The 17,891-nt window shown below is 45.7% G+C and overlaps 1 protein-coding gene and 1 long non-coding RNA gene across 2 annotated transcripts; one reads left to right on the top strand and one right to left on the bottom strand.

Annotated features, from left to right (window-relative positions):
• The first annotated feature begins 844 nt into the window (after positions 1-844).
• Positions 845-2,212, top strand: LOC130522931 (uncharacterized). Its single transcript, XR_008949737.1, has 3 exons — positions 845-1,188; positions 1,275-1,378; positions 1,460-2,212. It is a non-coding gene; the product is annotated as an uncharacterized LOC130522931 (long non-coding RNA).
• Positions 2,213-2,417: 205 nt separating this feature from the next.
• On the bottom strand, positions 2,418-17,617 carry LOC130522927 (sodium/potassium-transporting ATPase subunit alpha-1). The gene is made up of 23 exons (XM_057027816.1): positions 17,372-17,617; positions 10,766-10,885; positions 10,315-10,374; positions 9,450-9,551; positions 9,273-9,374; positions 9,077-9,190; positions 8,860-8,994; positions 8,405-8,522; positions 8,051-8,319; positions 7,675-7,983; positions 6,388-6,522; positions 6,121-6,313; positions 5,854-6,029; positions 5,623-5,759; positions 5,357-5,507; positions 4,642-4,810; positions 4,408-4,562; positions 3,980-4,103; positions 3,558-3,703; positions 3,344-3,474; positions 3,150-3,251; positions 2,917-3,008; positions 2,418-2,769 (listed from the first exon to the last, which is right to left on the bottom strand). Exons 1-23 carry the CDS (start codon positions 17,381-17,383, stop codon positions 2,741-2,743), a joined length of 3,081 nt encoding a protein of 1,026 aa, XP_056883796.1. The 5' UTR covers positions 17,384-17,617; the 3' UTR covers positions 2,418-2,740.
• Between the last annotated feature and the right edge of the window lie 274 nt (positions 17,618-17,891).

The following is a 17,891-nucleotide window of genomic DNA, read 5'->3' on the forward strand; positions in this document are numbered from 1 at the left end:
CGTTAACTACTTGAGGAGAAAATTCCATTGCTTGAGACCATCTTTCAACAAGACACCAGTCTAATTTTGAACATAGCGCAATTAAATTGTACATGTATACATACTGAATGTGGCTAAAATTTAGCTGCCACAATTGAACTGCAGTTGGTATCCCTGCTTTATTCATCCGAGCTCAGGTATGCATCGAGCTGCACTTGCCTGGCAAACACCTTTTGCCACAGGCTGCTTTGTGCCAAGACCACTGTGGATGTGGTAGGAGGAGGGAGAACTTGGTTTTGCCCTCAGGAGAGCTAAGAGCCATCCGCTCCCAAAACACATGTGTAGTCATGTGAAGGAAAACACGGGGACAAAAGGCTTCGTCTCCACACTTGGACAAGTTTTCTGCCTCATTGAGTCCCTTTAGAAAAGGCGGGCTCCCTATAGCTCCAAAAACAATGAGCTGTATAATCATAAAAGTGTTTTTATCATCCTATTTCTGTTGCCGGTGTCCATTCATGGTTCAGATAACCTGGCAATATTGCCCCTGAACACCCCAAGGCCTTCACCGGAGGAGCAAAGGATACCCCAACCAGATCCTGAACTCAACAGCATGCATTGTAGGAGATGTGTGCCCTTATGGAGGAAGATTTATCAGTCGGTAACAAGGACAGATGCAGAAAATGGAGTCTGAAATAGAATGTTTAGATTCTTGAAGTTGTTGATCAAACAGATTAGGTAAGCTATGCTCTCGGAGGGCAAATTTACTCAATAACTGGAACTTCTTCTGGTTTTCATTGATAGAGCTAACTATGTCAGTAATCAATAAATAATTTGGAAAAAATAATCTTAAAACAAGGGGATATAAGCTTGTTTTAAAATGACCAAACAGCTTCCTGTGATGAGGTATCCTGATGTCAGTTTCCTCAAATATAGTTATACTTCTAATTTGGGATGAGAAACAGCCAGAGATAATTGATCAGTATGAAGACCCCATGTTCTTGTTGAGTTATTTTCCCGACACGAGATAAAAATCTTTCTCTCCGCCTTTCCGGCTTACACGACATCTGCCACCATGCACTGACCCCTCTGAACAATGCCTGTCCTCGTAGACGAAGGGGATGTGAGCTGAGCTAGAGTCGAGCTGTCAGCAGGCAAGCGTCCACTCTACGGAGGTCGGAGGTGAGATGTGACCCTGAACCTGACCCTGAGGTCCGCCGGGGAAACAAGCGTTCAGTCACAAGTCTGTGCGAGGACTCTGAAAGCACCTTAGACTAAAATACTAATTGTAATTCCAGAAAACAACGGAGGAAAACAGCACGTGGTTAGACTGAGGATTTAACCAACTGGACCATCTGCACTGCCTGAATCAGAACTGGACAGGAATCAACAGAATGTCTGAGTAAAAGCTGCTCCACACTTTAATTCAGATTGAGTGAAAATTATTTGCCAATACTCTATTGTTGCTGTGCTTTATTTTCAGTATTAGGTTTTATACGTGAAGCCCAAACGACCATTTCTGCGATTGACCGTCAAACGTTATAAATACAGGTCTCAACTTAAATTCTCTGGGTGAGTTCCCGCCTCTCGATGTTGCTTTTAAAAATGACGTTATCCAAACACTAGGTGACCGCGCTGAACCCGCGCAGGTTATGAGTGACACCTGTGCATTGCTACTAATTAAATTAATTTAGAACTCCTGAAACCTTTGAAAATAAATAAACAGTTCTGAAAGAGCATCATTAAACCAATAAAACCAAATGATTCATGCCAATTCATTTTCCAGAGGCACGCATTATTAAATTATATCGCATTTTTTCTTGACTGGTGCACTTTTGTCTCGCTCGGGACTAAACCATTTGGTGTGGCGTAAGGGGGTGTATAAATTCACATAAATTATTCCAGGAATATTTACCTTATTAATTATGCGTGTTGCTAAAGTTCACTCAGTAAATATTGCAACAACTTATATCTGAAAGTTTGGATGAGATAAGTACTACACGATCGTCCTTTTATTTGAGACGTTCACTCGTGATATTTGTGGTTTCCGCAGAAGCTGGCGAGCTAGCATCGTAAACTTTGGCAGACCAAAAAAAACTCACGAAGTTTCTATTGCAAGCCATAAATGTGTCACCGTGCCTCAAAGTAAAAAAAAAAAAAATATTATTAACGGCAAGAATAATAATACAGCCGCGTTATTGAATTTATGGCGAGATAATGACGTTTAATCGTCCTTTGCTTGACAGTTGTGATGAATCAAAGTCAGTGATGTTATTAAAATCCTGACATTTTAAAAGAAATACGTTTCAAAACTCTAAAGTGTTTCAGTAATGTAATAACTGTATTTCCATAATCCAATACAATCTGATCACTCAACAGTCAAAAAGTTTTTTCCTCACTTTTTGTCATGTTCCACCATCAAGAAATGAGCACAGGAAACATTTGTGGGACCTGACTCGAGCGCATTTTTATTGAACGTTCATAACTGTTAAAAACATGTATAAAATTGGTCCTGTTTCAGAAACAAGGCACGCATAGTCATGTCAATGTTCAGTGTTTACCCCATTATTAGCATTATCATTTATTAACAGCATCATCAGCACGTTCCATCTCAGTATAGATCTAATAGAATCAAGCATTCCCTAATATAAAAACATGATCCAATTTTTCCCACACAGGTTAATTTTAATTCCGAGCAGCAAGACAATATTCATGCAAAGACTGGAGTGTAGGAGAAGACATGAGCTGACTGGGCTGATGGGTTTTAATAGTAGGTCTCTCGTTCCACCCAACCTGGAGAAAAGAGCAACAGTGAAGATAGTATAAAGCTTTATTTAAAGGCACATAAAGAAGAGACTTGGATGGGTCAGAATGGCCGATAGAAAAAGAAGAGTGGAGAAAAACAAGGGAAGATAATAAAGGCGCCGATGGTGCACTCACCTCCTGGGCTGCGTCTGAGGATCAGCTTACGGATTTCATCATAGATGAAGATGAGCAGGGAGTAAGGGAATGCACAGAACCACCAGTTGGGCCTGGAAAACACACAAAAGCTGGGAATGAAAAACTGATTCAGCACCCCAGGTGTAAGCGAGGAACATGTGGTCAGTGGAGCCACAGAGTTGAGAGGACACAGCAGTGGGGTTTAAGGGGAAGGTTTGGAGAGTTTCACTCACTTGAGAGGGTACATTCTGAGGGCAACATCCATGCCAGGGCAATAGGAGAGGAAGGCAGCCAGAGCGGTCTCCTCAAACAGTCCAAAGATCAGGATCTTGTTCCTGAAAGACACGTTGAAAGAGTTCAGATTTAAGAAACTCAAAAAGACAAAAAAAAGTCCTGGTTAGTCATTTCATTTTCATTTTGTACTCACTTCATGCCTTGTTGGAATACAGAGTTCCTCCTGGTCTTACAGATGATCAAATCGGCCCACTGGACAATGACAATGCTGGCAAAGAATGCCGTGTGGCAGGTGAATTCCACAATCTTCCTCTGCTCATAGGTCTAGGCGGCAGAACAAAGTGGAAACAATTCAGTTAACAAGCTGAAGTTCTGAAAGGTTCCATACTGTCCCTCCAGACACTGACCCACTGCTGTCCGTAGCTGTCCTCCAGGTCGTTGATGTATTTGTTGTCCCAGGACACTCGGATTCCCAGCAGGGTGGATGGGAGGAAGCCATTTTCAGCCAGGATTACAAAGTAAGTGAAGAAGCCAGCAAGCGCCTGGATCATACCTGTGGAAGGAGAGTTGGACCATGTTACAGTGTCATAGTCAGCCTTTGTGAATTTGTTGGTTGAAATAGGATAAATGAGAGCCAAATTCTTGCATCCTGCTGCTGTGGAGTATTTATGGTTCCAGGATAAGCGAGAGGGAGCGCTACTTATCAGGGCCGCTCTATTTCTGGTTTATGCCACTTGTCTCGTTATCTGTGACTGTCTGGATGCACGGCTGGCCGTCCGAAGAGCTCCGCTGTTGCCCCACGGGTCGGCTTTTTTAAGCGACTGCTCACCGATCTGTCCGTAAGCAATGCTGATGAGCCGCTCGTTCACCAGCTTGTCTGTTTTGGGGTTTCGGGGCTGTCTCTTCATGATGTCGCTCTCAGCTGCCTCGTAAGCCAGGGAGATGGCAGGGACCTGCAGGAAGGATGCGTGAATCATCCAAAGACAGGGAAATGTGCCTGATAGGCAGGCTTAGGTGAAACTTTAACCAATTTTTGGAAAACAGCTGTAAAACAACATCGCACCGTTAAAAAGCAGGTCAAACTTTAGGGTGTTAATGGAAATGTCTTCATCCTATTTGCTATAAAAAACCATCTTGTGGACAATTCCAATACCAGTAAAAGATAAAAAGCTAAAGAGCAACCTGTGTCATAATTATTTATTAGCAGGCAGAAGCTACGGTGGCTATTGCTTGTTTCCATTTTAGCTGGATCTTTACCATGTCGGTTCCCAGGTCGATACAGAGGATGGTGACGGTTCCCAGGGGCAGGGGAATGCTGGCACAGATGAAGAGGAGGAAGGGGGTGATCTCTGGGATGTTACTGGTCAGGGTGTAAGCGATGGACTTCTTCAGGTTGTCAAAGATCAGACGGCCTGATGAGAGAAAGTTACTCCTTTAGCATGTTCTTCCCTGCGGTGAATAAAAATGGTTGCTTTTAAAGGGCACACTTACCTTCTTCCACTCCTGTAACAATGGAGGCAAAGTTGTCGTCCAGCAGGATCATGTCAGCGGCCTGCTTGGAGACGTCCGAGCCGGCAATACCCATGGCAACACCGATGTCGGCCTTCTTTAGAGCAGGAGAGTCGTTCACGCCGTCACCTGTCACGGCCACAATGGCGCCCTTAAAAGAGCAGCATTCATGTTTTAGGGTGGAAATTATGCTCTGAGATGATGAAAAGTGCATTACAGTAAATAAAAGTCATATTTTAGATATTAAACACATTGGTCAAATGTACCGGGTTTCATTCTGCTGTATTCTTTAGCAGAAAAGCATAATTTTTTATTCATCTTTCACCTTCTTATACATTCATTTCTGCTACTTCCTGACTTTCAGCTGTACTTGGACCCCAGATGGCATCTCTGGTCACTTCTGAATGTGAAAGCTGACCTCCAAACTGGCATCACTGAATAAATCTTAGCAAAGACATATGGTTCTCCTTACTTATGATGAGGAGTGACGGTGAGCTTGTTAATATTCATTTGCAAGTTAAGTTTATGTCCAAACAGACGTCATGCTTGATTATTTTGCAACTCTAAAGTCATTAAAGCAGAGCGCTCAACATTAGCATTTGCAGTCGCGAATTTAAAATAGTCACGCCTGAATTAGCATGATAAGATGCTGAAGTAAACACAGCAGAGGCTCCTGAGAGCCTGGAGGCTGGGGTACCTGTCTCTGGCAGCCCTCCACGATGATCAGCTTCTGTTGCGGGGATGTTCTGGCAAACACAATCTCCGTGTGGTACTTCAGGATATCGTCAAGCTGCTCTGGAGACAGATCTTTCAGGTCTCCGCCATGGACAACACAGGCCTTGGCGTCCCTGGAGGAAATACAAAAACCACATCTAATGTTTGAAGGAGCAAAATCTCAATGAAATCTCGGGAACAGGAAGTGACCCTGGGATACCCTGTAAAATGTCTTTGTTTGCTCAGTACCTTGGGTTGACTTCATTGATTGGAATGTTCAGGCGTGCGGCGATGTCCTCAACAGTCTCGTTGCCCTCAGAGATGATACCCACACCCTTAGCAATGGCCTTAGCTGTGATTGGGTGATCACCAGTTACCATGATGACCTAGGAGATGTAAACATTTGAGCTGATGTCAATAAAAGTTCTCAGTCATCCAGGTCGAAAAGAGCTGTCAGTTTATACATTAAAAAAAATCTACCTTTATTCCAGCGCTCCTACATTTGCCAACAGCATCGGGCACAGCGGCACGAGGGGGGTCAATCATGGACATGAGGCCAACGAAGCACAGGTTCTCGGTGGGGAAGTTCACCTCATCAGTGTCAAAAGCAAAGCCTTCTGGGAACTGGTCATCAAGCATGTTGAAATGGCAAAAACCTGAAGGAAAAAATGTGGTAAACAAGGTTTTAGTTTGAGAAGAACCCTCAAAGTGAGGTCCCGACATGTGCCTTCAGCTGTCAGTCCATACCCAGCACTCGCTCTCCCAGGCCTCCCAGCTCCAGGTAGGCATTTTGGAAAGCATCTTTCATCTCATCGTCCAGAGGCTGCTCTTTGCCCTGCATCATGATGGTGGAGCACCGGTCCAGGATCCTCTCTGGGGCTCCTTTCATCACCAGCAGGTGTTTGGACTCTCCCTCTGTGCTGTTCTTGTGAATGGAAAGCTGAACGTACAATCAAAAAAAGGAGAATTAAGTCAAAGTCATTTTCTTTTACTGTTAGACTGCTTTTCCCCTACCTGGTACTTGTTGGTGGAGTTGAAGGGGATCTCGGCTATTTTGGAGTTCTTCTCTCTCATTTCCTGGACTGAGCCGCAGCACAGCTCGATACACTTCAGCAGAGCGGACTCCGAGGCATCACCAGCCACGTCTCTCTGGGAAACAAACAGAAGCCCAATCAGGCTCCCTCTTGCTGAATATCTCTTCCTGACTGGAAATAAACTTGAAGCAAATTTCCTTCTTTAGATCTTTCCATCGCCACCTTTGTCCTCTTCTAACAGCTGTCCCAGTCAGGGAGGAATAACGAGCAGTAGGCGAGAATAACAGGTAATTAAGGAGCCGTGATGCCAGCCAGACACTTTCAGGGGATTAACACAGGCAGGCACACACGTGCACTTTAACATGTTATTAAAAAGGGGCGGAAAAGTGGCATCAAAAAGAAAAACTGTAAACCAACAGTTATAGTGTGTTCACTGGTTTGTTTTTGGAAATATGTGTGAGGGAGAAAGAAGCAAGGCTGCAACACTGGCAACATCTCCTCATATTTATGTTGCTTCAACAATTTAGTCACGCCACATTTAATCAACAACACGGAAAATTTACTAGTTATTTGTTCTTTTCATTGCTTATTTAACGTGACACTTTAACCCTGAATTAGGGTTGATTTGATCAGCAAAATGTTCTGCTCATAATTTTCAACCTGAAAGCAGGAGATATTTTCCTCTTGAATGACTTGAATTTGTGCGACACCTGTGGATGTGGGTTGCAAAAAGCTTGTACAGCTAGGACAGCTGCAGAGGCTGTTCACCAGCTGGTTAGCAGGCAACAGCTTATTTTAGCTCCATCTGCCATCCATCAGAATCTGAGTCACAAGGACCAACAGATCTAGCATGAACCAAGCAGCAGCTAATTTCATTAGTGTAGCATTTCTCTTCAGTGTTGCCCCTTTGTGTCAGCATTGTAAGGTCTTTTGTGTGGTAACGCAAGTTGCACATTATGAAAGATGACACCGTGTCCTGACAATGCTGCCACGGTTGTGAACAAACACTCATCTTTCATGACCACACTCAAGCAGGTGTTGGCGGTACTGGGAATGAAGTGAAGCTAAAAGAATGAAAGTGAACAACATAGCAAAGACAAAATAGAGAATGAGTCAGCACAACTGATTCCCGCCCACATAATGAGCATGCGAGCTAACGAACAGGCTTTGTGCTGCTATCAAAAAAGGGATAAAAGATGCAGAGTCCAGTTTCCACATAAAAGGTGGCATGTTGGGTTTAGCTGGGATACTGTTTGTTTTCACGTACTTTCAGAATGGGAAGATTGCCCTGCTCTGCTAGGAAGACGGCTCGGTTGCAGAGGCCGGCGATCCTGGCCAGGGCGGCCCAGGTGGCGGAAGTTTTGTCAAAAGAGGTTCCGCTCTGGTTCTCTGTGGTGTCGGCTTCGTGGATCTGGTTGTCGAACCACATGTGGGCCACGGTCATCCTGTTCTGGGTCAGGGTGCCGGTCTTGTCTGAGCAGATGGTGGAGGTGGAGCCCAGGGTCTCCACAGCTTCCAGGTTCTTCACCAAACAGTTCTTCTTGGCCATACGCTTCGCAGTCAGGGTCAGACACACCTAGAGACAGAAACCTGATGTAGCACTCATTCGTTTTTCTTGCAAATAAAAAAAGAGCAGGACTCACAGTGACGGTAGCCAAGAGACCTTCTGGCACATTAGCAACAATGATACCGATGAGGAAGATGACGGCCTCCAGCCAGGTGTAACCGAGGATGAGGGAGAGGATGAAGAAAGACACCCCCAGGAAGACGGCCACACCGGTGATGATGTGGATAAAGTGCTCAATTTCAATGGAGATTGGAGTACGCCCAACCTCGAGTCCAGAGGCCAGCGTGGCGATACGGCCCATGACGGTACGGTCTCCAGTGCTGATCACGACACCACGAGCAGTTCCTGCAGCAAAGGAAGTCAGACTCTTGGTAGACAGAGAAAACAACCTCCACATCTGGAAGCAGCTCTGATCAACCCATCCTCATACCTTCAACGCAGTTGGTGGAAAAGAAAGCGATGTTCCTGGTCTCCAGAGGGTTCTCGTTGGAGAAGTCAGGGGTGCGAGTCTGGGGCTCTGATTCACCAGTCAGGGAGGAGTTGTCCACCTTAGAAAGGAAAAATAGAAAATAACAGGCACCATGATGACGGCTACATTGAGAGGTGATCACACCCTAGTCTGAGACAGCTTCCACAGCTGCTCTGGTGGCCGGATTTGGTCAGGTGCTTTGGTTCAAAATGGGACAGAAGCTGGGAGAGGCAGGTGAGACAGCAAATTTTACAGTACCAGGGAATGCTGTGCTGTCAGAAATTCCCAGAGGTCCAAACATTTAACACAAACATTTAGAACCTGAGCACAGCAGGGGGCCGAATCTGTAATCTGCTTTCCCGGAGTTCACTTACAGCTTTAGATGAAAAGAAAATGTTTTTGTTGAGGAGACCCACCTTGCACCCGTGGGCAGAGATGATTCTCAGATCTGCAGGGATCCTGTCACCACCCTTCACCTCCACCAGATCTCCAACCACCACATCCTCAGCATTGATGTGCTTCTTCTCACCGTCGCGGACAACCAGGGCTTGCTACGAGAGTGGACGCAGTTCTTGTTTAAAAGCAGGGAAGATCAACTCACGCATACTCAGAAACTGAACCTGCAAGGCGCACCTGAGGGACCAGGTTCTTGAAGGAGTCCATGATCTTGGAGCTCTTGGCCTCTTGATAGTAAGAGAAGCAGCCGGTGATGATGACGACGGCGGAGAGCACAACACCCAGGTACAACTGTGAGCAGAGAAAATGGTGACAATTCCGGATAGAGAGAACATGTCTATCCATCCATCTTGCCATTCCAGATAGGCCTCACATTATCATTAGCTGGCTCATCCTCCATTGCAGCCTGGATTCCATAAGCCAGGAAACAAAGGATGGCACCAGTCCACAGAAGCATGGAGAAACCGCCAAACATCTGAAGGAAAACAAACATTTACTCTCTAAGGGTTGATCTGGCGAACAACCAGAGGAAATCCTGAGCCGACATTACCTGTTTGCAGAACTTGACCCACTCTGGTGTGGTGGGAGGAGGTGTGAGAGCATTGGGTCCATCGCGGGCCAGGATCTCAGCTGCTTTTGCACTGGTCAGTCCCTAATGCGAGGACAGAAATGCTTTTACCGCGCAGATGCCGACCGCCCCTATGATCTCGGCACCATACCTTCAAAGCCAGGGGGGGTTGTGAATGCCGCTGGTTGCTTAGCAACACAGCGCTATTGGGAATGAAAAACATTTACGCTTCCAGGTAGGAGGAAAAAACAGACTGAAGATAAAAGAAGCAGGTGAATGTGGTGAGAAGAAATGATGCTAATGTGAGCATGAGAAATCAGGGCAGAGGGGCTCCAGCAGCTGATAATTTATTCATGAGCACTGCTCATGCACACATTCACTGAGAGCTCCGGGACCCCAGTTAAGAGGCACTGATTAACTATTCTCCTTGATCTTTCCTGCATGACCACAAGCACATTTGCATAAGAAGAGCGACTCAGTTGAGGGTTATGGAGCGCTTCAACAGTCGGGGACAAGGTTTTATGGAAAGCCTGAAGCCACATCTACCTCAAACCCAAACAGGCTAGCTTAGCATGACGTGAGAGCTCTGTCAGCATTATTACATCCTGGATGGAAGCGTACAGTATGAGCTATCAAAGGATCCACGCTTCCACATCTCACAAGAAACCAAGCGTGTGTTTCTGACCACATCAACCTGCCCCTCCCCCTTTCAGCCCCAATTCCCCTTCATCGATGTTTAATGAAGCCCCAGGAGGCGCGATCATACCATCATTTATATAATCTGCCGCATGCTCTCGCTCCATCATCAAAATAAACGTTAACGAAAGCGCTGCGTTCCGCCACTTACGTTGTTGAGGTCGGTTCCATATTTGCGGTTGAGCTCGTCGAGGGTCAGCTTGTGATCATCCTGAAGAAACACACGGAGGAAAAGTGTAACAGTCCAGAGTGTGTGTGTGTGTGTTTGTGTGTGTTCACTCTGGCATTTATCTCACGGTGTGTGCTGACCTTTGCTAAAATAACTACCTGATGGAAAAAAGCAAGTTCTATTCAGTGAAAAAAGGGAATAAGTTACAAAAGGAATGAGGCAGTGGGGACAGAATGAGGACAGCATTGAACAGCAGAGCTGAATTCACTGGCTGTTCATTCAGAATACACCCGAGTAAAAAAAAGATAGAATTATACTTTGTGAAAGTAATATTCTGACCATTATTCAGAAGAGAATTAGGGGTCAGATTAATTGTCAAAGAAGTGGGACACAAACAAAGGAAGCCCCCCTAAAGAGGGTGCAAAGTGCTCACCATGTCCACTTCCTTCTTCAGCTCATCCATGTCTTTATCCTTCTTCTTCCCCTTCCCCTTCCCCTTCTTCTTACCGCCCTGCTCTGATGTGGCAGCCAGCTCATACTGCTCACGTCCGTCCTGGATATATGAAATAGAAACAGATTAAACATCAAAAAAGGATTCAGAGCTGCAGAAAGAGGGTCTGAACATGCTGTACAGCCTTAACTCAGCCACTGACGCTGGAACTTTACATTTTCCATGTTTCCATATTTGATATTTGATGAGCAGCTCTCAAACTTTGAAAGTAAAACTTTGGAAACAAGGCTACTTTATCTTCACCTGACTGACTTCAAAGGAGAGCTTGCATGAGAACCGATGAGGTGCATCTGATCCGGCAAGTGTCAAATGTGTCAAAGTGCCAGAAGACATTGTGTCATCGTGCATTTATTTTGAAATATTTGGGTCAGAGCGTTTTAGGGACCCTTTAAAAGGAGGAGGTTGGCGTGCGTGAAAACAAGGTAACACAAACTTTAGTGTTCCGTCTCTTTACCAACTTGCTTGTCTTTGAGGAACATCAGAGCTGAAAACAGCGGGGAGGTTTTCATTTTTCTAGGTCAGTTGTACGACAGTTTTATTTTTGCATGGTGGGATGGATTAGGCCGCGGGGGGAAATCAGAGCCCACTGGTTTTCACACCCACAATTTTGGAACAGACTGGACGTGTAAGCCGTCAGCGGCAGCTCTCCATCTCATCCCCAAGCTCCACAATTCATCACGCAAGAGCCTTTAGCCTCTAAATGTGGGGAGTCTTGTTGGGTTTTAGCAACTCTTTCAGCTCCAGCTCAGGATCTCAGAGCGGAAGCCAAACAATTGTTTCTTTTCTCTCCTATCACGCCATCAGCTCTTCAGCGGGGTGACAGTCGTCCTCTTCAGCTCGTCTCCTTATCATTGGCCGCTGCTGACAAAGCAAAAAGATCACGCCTGCTGAGACGACCACGAGCCAGAAGATGTGCGAGACACAGAAAGCACCAGATATGGAGGCAAAGATGAGCAAGAGGAGCTTTTAGCAACCCCCACCAAGACCATTTAGATTTGAGTCTGGAGTGTTGGACCAGAATACAGATTTAAAAAATAAAAAATGCAACGCTCCATTGAGGTTGTTCCACTTCATCCTTTATGGCGAATGAAATGTGAAATTCAGAGTGAGCTGCTCCACAATTATGTGTCAGCAGTAGATGATGCTAGTATCCATCAGCTGAAAGACAATGGACAAGAGTCTGATGTTACCACACACATGCAAAAAAACAAACAAAAAAACAGTGTTGCTTTTGTTCTAGGTGAGGGAAATCCTCTGGCTTCTAACTAGAGCTCAAACACCAGAAGATAACAAGTTAAGCAGCATTAATAATTCGGGACTCTACAAGGGTCAGAGATGTTAGCTTGTTTGCCGACAGACCAAATGGCTATCAGTGAGTGAACGCAGCCATTTTGGCAAATATTTGGCAGACACTCATGAAGGCACGACGTTCCTTCATGAGCTCCTCACTCCAGCACAGCCAGATATGGACATCGTGCTCATGGTCCAAGACGTGGAAGCAAGCTTGTTTTTCTACAGGACTGGCCTTTTCAAGTTTCCCAGGGAGTCACCAGAGCAGAGTGTGTGATCCCAGCACATGTTGTTATCGTTGCTGAGCCCCCCGGCCAGCTAAGCTGGGAAAACACTGAACCTGGTTCTGGATGTCCACGGACAGATCCTGACCTCAGGACCCACAAGGACCCCTAGGGGCCATCTGGACGGAGGAAAATAATTCGCAAATGAAGGTTTTGAGCCAAAAGCTGAAAGTGGGTGATTATTCTGACAGATGGGACAGAATGAACGTGTGCTTGAGAGCTAGTTCAGAAGCAACAGGTAAATCGCCAGCGACTGAGGGAACGGAGAGATGGAAATGTTAAATCATTCAGGACACATTGTCCCCGATAGCCTCCGCCCCAGTCTAACCTTTAAACTTAAACTGACATTTCCTGTTCTGGACAGCTGCTCCCATGAAAACCAGCTGTTTATTAGATGGCAAATCTGCTCTGTCACCGCTTTAACAAAAACATGTCAGCTTTAACATAATAGCAGTATGGATCTGCATCTCCAGGGTACCATTTATGATGGCTCTGGTCCTCTCATCTTTGTGACCTTCTCCCTGGCCTTATCCCCTCTGCCCCTCCTCCTTTACCCAGCCAGCCATCACCAGGAGGGTCCCTCCATATGAGCCTGGTCCTGTTCAGGGTTTCCATTTCCTTAAACCACCAACGCCAACAGAAGGTGCAGGAGTCTGACCGTGTGACTGGTGATGCTATGGCCATATGGACCACTTTAGCTGACTGTAAGGCCGATTAATGCGTCATCATCTCCAGATTTTGTGGAGATTTGCAGGAATTTTGTGGCCCAGCCCAGAACAATGCGTTTGTGAAAGTTTGATCATTTGCTGCAGTCTGTTTGCGAAACAGCTCAGTTTGGGTGCAGCTTATACTGCAGGATTACAGGATGAAGCAATGATGTCACTGGTAGATGGAGGGGGGTTTAATGATGACATCTTTAGGAACTTTTGATGAAAAACAAGGGTGGTATTTTTCTCCAGCTTCTGAGACATCCACCATTGAGCGAGTGGTGCCATGATCCATGAGTGCGAACAGAAGGCAAAGTTCTTCCTGGCTTCCCCACAAGCTGCTCATTCAACTGTTCCAAATGAGCACACCAACCATGGGTCCTTGCCAGGTTGCTACCAGCAACTATTACCACCCCTATGAAGATATGTGAATGGACAGAATCAAGGGCTCTAGCCCTTCCCCCTCTCTTTCATCTCATTTTCCCATGTCCTCACTGTTCTCTACCTCTTTTACTTCCCTCCAACTGTCCCCATTTACACTGAAAAGAAAGCGCGTTGATTTAAGATGCTGTTCACGTCCGGCAAACCTTTCTGCTTTCTTCAGGCTGAATGAGGAAATCAATGAATGAATCAACCTTTCACTGTTGGAAACTTTGTGGGTGCTTCTGCAGCACCGGGGTGATACAGAACGGAACCACTCCGAGCTCAACGTCAGGATGGAAAAGAGTCCAGTTGTTATAAATCTGCAGAAACCACCAGCATCAGGCTGAGTCCAGGAACAGTTGCCTGGGAGCACATCCTTCAGATGCATTTCACCAATTAAAAAGCTTCTGTACTGGAAGAGGTCAGCCATCTTCAATGACACTGCTCTCCCCTTGTCCATCATCCACACTCTCTGGATAGTTAGTGGCCGGGAAAGCAGCTTGTACTCCGGCTCTTAAAATGCCATTACTGGAGGTAACAAGATTATAACTCTCATCACTATTATTTGCGATTAATAAGCCAATTTTCTCCGCTTTGTTTCAAGGGAATTAGCAACCAACAGAGTTAAATGAGCATGCCATACACCAGAAATGAGCTAGCCTTGACGATCAAAACTAATGATTCCCTGTAAAACCAAAAAGGGTTATTACCTCCCTGTAAATCCACCTGTCCTCATTCTCCCCAGCACACAGTGGCACACGTGTGTTCTGACATTGTGCATTTGTCTTTTGAGGCCACGAATCAGTTGGCGTGGTGCGCTTGGGATGGCCAGATTAAGTGAAAATGAAAATGGAAGGTAATGTATTGCCTTACGTAACCCTTCAACACAAAAGCACCGATGATGCACCTAAAGTGTATCAGAGAAATTACTGCTGCAATCTGGGGAGAGTGTAAAATAGCAAAACAAAACCTTTGTAAGCAGGGATGAAGCTATTTTACAGCTCACTTTCCATCGGCGAGCAACACCTTTTAAGCCACGCCTCCATTACTGTGACTGGACAGCACAGCTACAAGTTGCAGCACTTATTTTGTGAATAAAAGGGCCGTTTTGGCCCGAATCACATGATCACACCTGCAGTCACACCTGCCATTCTCACGCGTGCCTTTCCCTCGACGTGCAGCTTTTCCTATTTCCTTCGTGCGGGTGGGGGGGGGTTGTTATTTTTGATGCAAACGTTCCACTTCTGCTGAGCAACAGGCTTGCAGTGAAAGTTCAGAGAGCTGCCACAGAAAACAAATCACACGGCTGCAAGCTGCTTGGCCAAACAGACACAAAGACGGATGCAGAGATGGCGTGAGAGAGCAGGAGAGAGCGGGGATGCGTGGTGGCGTGTGACAAAAGCCCCAGCTAATACACGCTGACTGCTGAGCGGAAAGAATGTTAAATCCTGGGAGGGAGGGGACGCGGACGGGGGGGAAGGTTTAAACAGGCAGGACAGGGGAGAAACAGCCTGGAAGAATGGATGTACAGATGCAGCCGTGGAGCCCCTCAGGGTCGGCTTTCTGGGTCCGATCTGACGCCGCTAACAAAACTTAAAATACCTAATTATTAATCACTTCCTCCCCATCAGAGCAGAATACGGTGACAAACCTTTAGAATGTCACTTCCAGAACATTTACGTGAATGAAGCAACGTCTACAAGGTGACAGAAATGGACCCAGTGCAGAGATCAATACATCTCATTAAAACTCAAGCAGCAGCGTAACAGGTGGACAGAAGTGGAACACTGAGGACAACATGCTGCAGGGTGTTGACGCTGCGCGAGACACCACCGATGTCCGTTTCATTGTAAAGATTCTCTTGAGATTAACAAATACAGAACCACTTGGTCAAGCGCTCCGTTGTAGTGGGGTTAAGAAATGGTCTTTCTATTTCAGATCATGAATTTCCTGAACGAGCTGGCGTTCAATCTGTGAAACATAACATGACGGCCTGCTTTTTGTGCTGTGGTTTCAAACACTGATTGTATCAGCGGTGCTGTGCGAGGAGATCTAAATGTGGAAGATTTGAGAAACTTCTGCCAGTGGATCATTCAGAAAGACCTGAAAATATGATGAAATATTCAAATTCACCTCCTTCCTCCCCACCCCCACCCTTGCTGACCTCCTGCCGGCTCAACAGCTGCCTGCTCGATACCTGGAGGATTTCTCCCTCCGTTACGGAGCAAGCTTCCCATCCCCAACGTACTGCGTTAACCAGCCAAGATGCTCCGAGGTGGCAATGCGGCAGGCAACTGGTACCTTCTGGTCCCACCCCCACCATCCCAACCAGCCTCGGCTCTCAAAGGAACCAATGGCAACCTCCCAAAAAAAAAGAAAAACGGTGAAATACCATCACACTCTTCCTCGTCTCCCCGTCTGCCCTACAACAAAACAATTTCTTGCGTCCCTCTTGAGAGCGTGAAAGTGGAGTGATGCATGATGGGGGGGGGGGGGGGCAGGGCACTGGCTCTAGTCACGCATGGGAGGAGAGAAAAAAACGGTTTTCCACAGAAACCAGCAATCCCTTCCTTCTCTCCGCTCATCTTCTCCCTCTCCATCCACCTCTCCATCCCTCGCCAGCTGAATCTATAATGACTGTGCTGCGCAGCCTGGCAGGGTGTGGCGGCGCCTCGTCTCTTCATCGGGGACGGCTCCGCTTCAGCCCAGGCAAAAACACACAAGTTTGCAGATGTTTTAGGTCATTTTGCTGCTTTTACGCCATGGTTTGATAGTTTGGGGATAAAATGTAAATCACTTTAATGAGGGAAAGGCATTTTCCCCTTGTATTTTAATGTCACTAATTACGTGACAGTTTGGTCCCATCAAAATTTAAAAGGGCTCCAAAACATGCATCAAAACTGAGACCTTTAATTAATCTAAAGAATTTGGTTTCTTTCTCTACAGACTGTTAATCAAAATAAGCCATTCGAGGACATCAATTTCACTGTTTTTATGTTTTTTCTGACCAGATGATAAAAGTCTAATTTTGCATCCAACAGAAATCGTTTACAGACAAATTGGATGATTTCACACAATCGGGACACGACAAAATATCTACCAATATTTAGTCCCTGCAGCGCTTCATTTAAAACCATTTAAAAACAGAATCTAACACACACATATATACACACACACCACACACACACACACACACACACACACGTGAACATATCTTGAGCAAGACTTAATTGATCACAGATGTTTTACACATCCCAAACTCCTCCAAACCCCGGGAGAAACACCCCCGTTTCCCCAAAGCAGTGCACCAAGGCTGGATCAAACATTGCAGCCAGGCACGGTAATGCCAAGCATTGTTGTTTTGGGCACTTTTTTGGGTCTGAAACCAGCCGAAGGGGGGGAAAAAGCCCCCCAGCTCGGTTCCCACAGCTGCCGCCTCGCTGCTAACACGTTAGCTCCCCAAACTTTGACAGGAAACCTCCCGTTATGTAACTGGAGTTCTTTGAAGGATCTCACTGCGATCCTTGATGAACCTTAAAAGGTGAGTTCATGCAGGTGGGACAGGAGCTGTCGCGCGGCGGGTCTTTTTGTTTATTTTTGAAAGACGGAAATGATGAAAGTGCTAAAGAGGGAGCTTTTAAGAGTGAAATAAAGAAATCTGTCTTTCACTAGCCTCTTGTGACTCTGGCAGCTCCGACATCGATCAAACCACTTGTTTGAGGGGTTTCGTTTGTTTATTTGTTTGTTTTTTAAAGAAATCACCCGGCAAACGTTACAAAACAGACAGAATCCTCCGATAAATGCTGATTAAAATGTATACTTACTCCTCTTCCCATGATTCCTGCGACTTTCTGCCCAGTTCAAGTGAGTCAATGACAAAGAAAATCCACTTTAAATTATGTACAGTTGGACTGAAATAAAAATAAAACTGGATGGGACTGCTTTTTTTTCTTTTTAGTGTTTTTCTGTTTTACTTCGTCCTGCACGTTTCACACCCCAACAACACGCATCCGAGCTCGCGAGCCGCGGCCGCGGAGCCTCCGCTTCTTATAGACCGCGTTCCTGCCATTGTGACGTCGACGCCGATTACCATGGATACCACATGATATGGGCGTGGTTTCCGCCAATATTGGGCGTTCCTCTTTTCTTCTCATTCGTTTCACACTGCAGATTTGGTTCATTGAATCATAGAGGAGCACGTTGAAGAAAACACAATGACAATAAATAAGCACGTTTATCTAAATTTTTTTCAAAAGAATACTTTGCAGTGGTGGAAATCAGCAGCTTTGTTTAAAAATGTCTGGACAGTTCACAATTCTTACTTTATTTCAATTTTCTTTGGGT

Source organism: Takifugu flavidus, chromosome 3 (assembly GCF_003711565.1).
Source record: "Takifugu flavidus isolate HTHZ2018 chromosome 3, ASM371156v2, whole genome shotgun sequence".
Lineage (NCBI taxonomy): Eukaryota > Metazoa > Chordata > Actinopteri > Tetraodontiformes > Tetraodontidae > Takifugu > Takifugu flavidus.

Excerpts from the sequence above, each read along its gene's own strand:
- LOC130522927 (XM_057027816.1), bottom strand. Across the intron at positions 6,314-6,387 it reads ACTCCACCAACAAGTACCAG|CTTTCCATTCACAAGAACAG; the intron begins GTAGGGGAAAAG and ends TTGTACGTTCAG. Across the intron at positions 5,508-5,622 it reads ATCAATGAAGTCAACCCAAG|GGACGCCAAGGCCTGTGTTG; the intron begins GTACTGAGCAAA and ends TATTTCCTCCAG.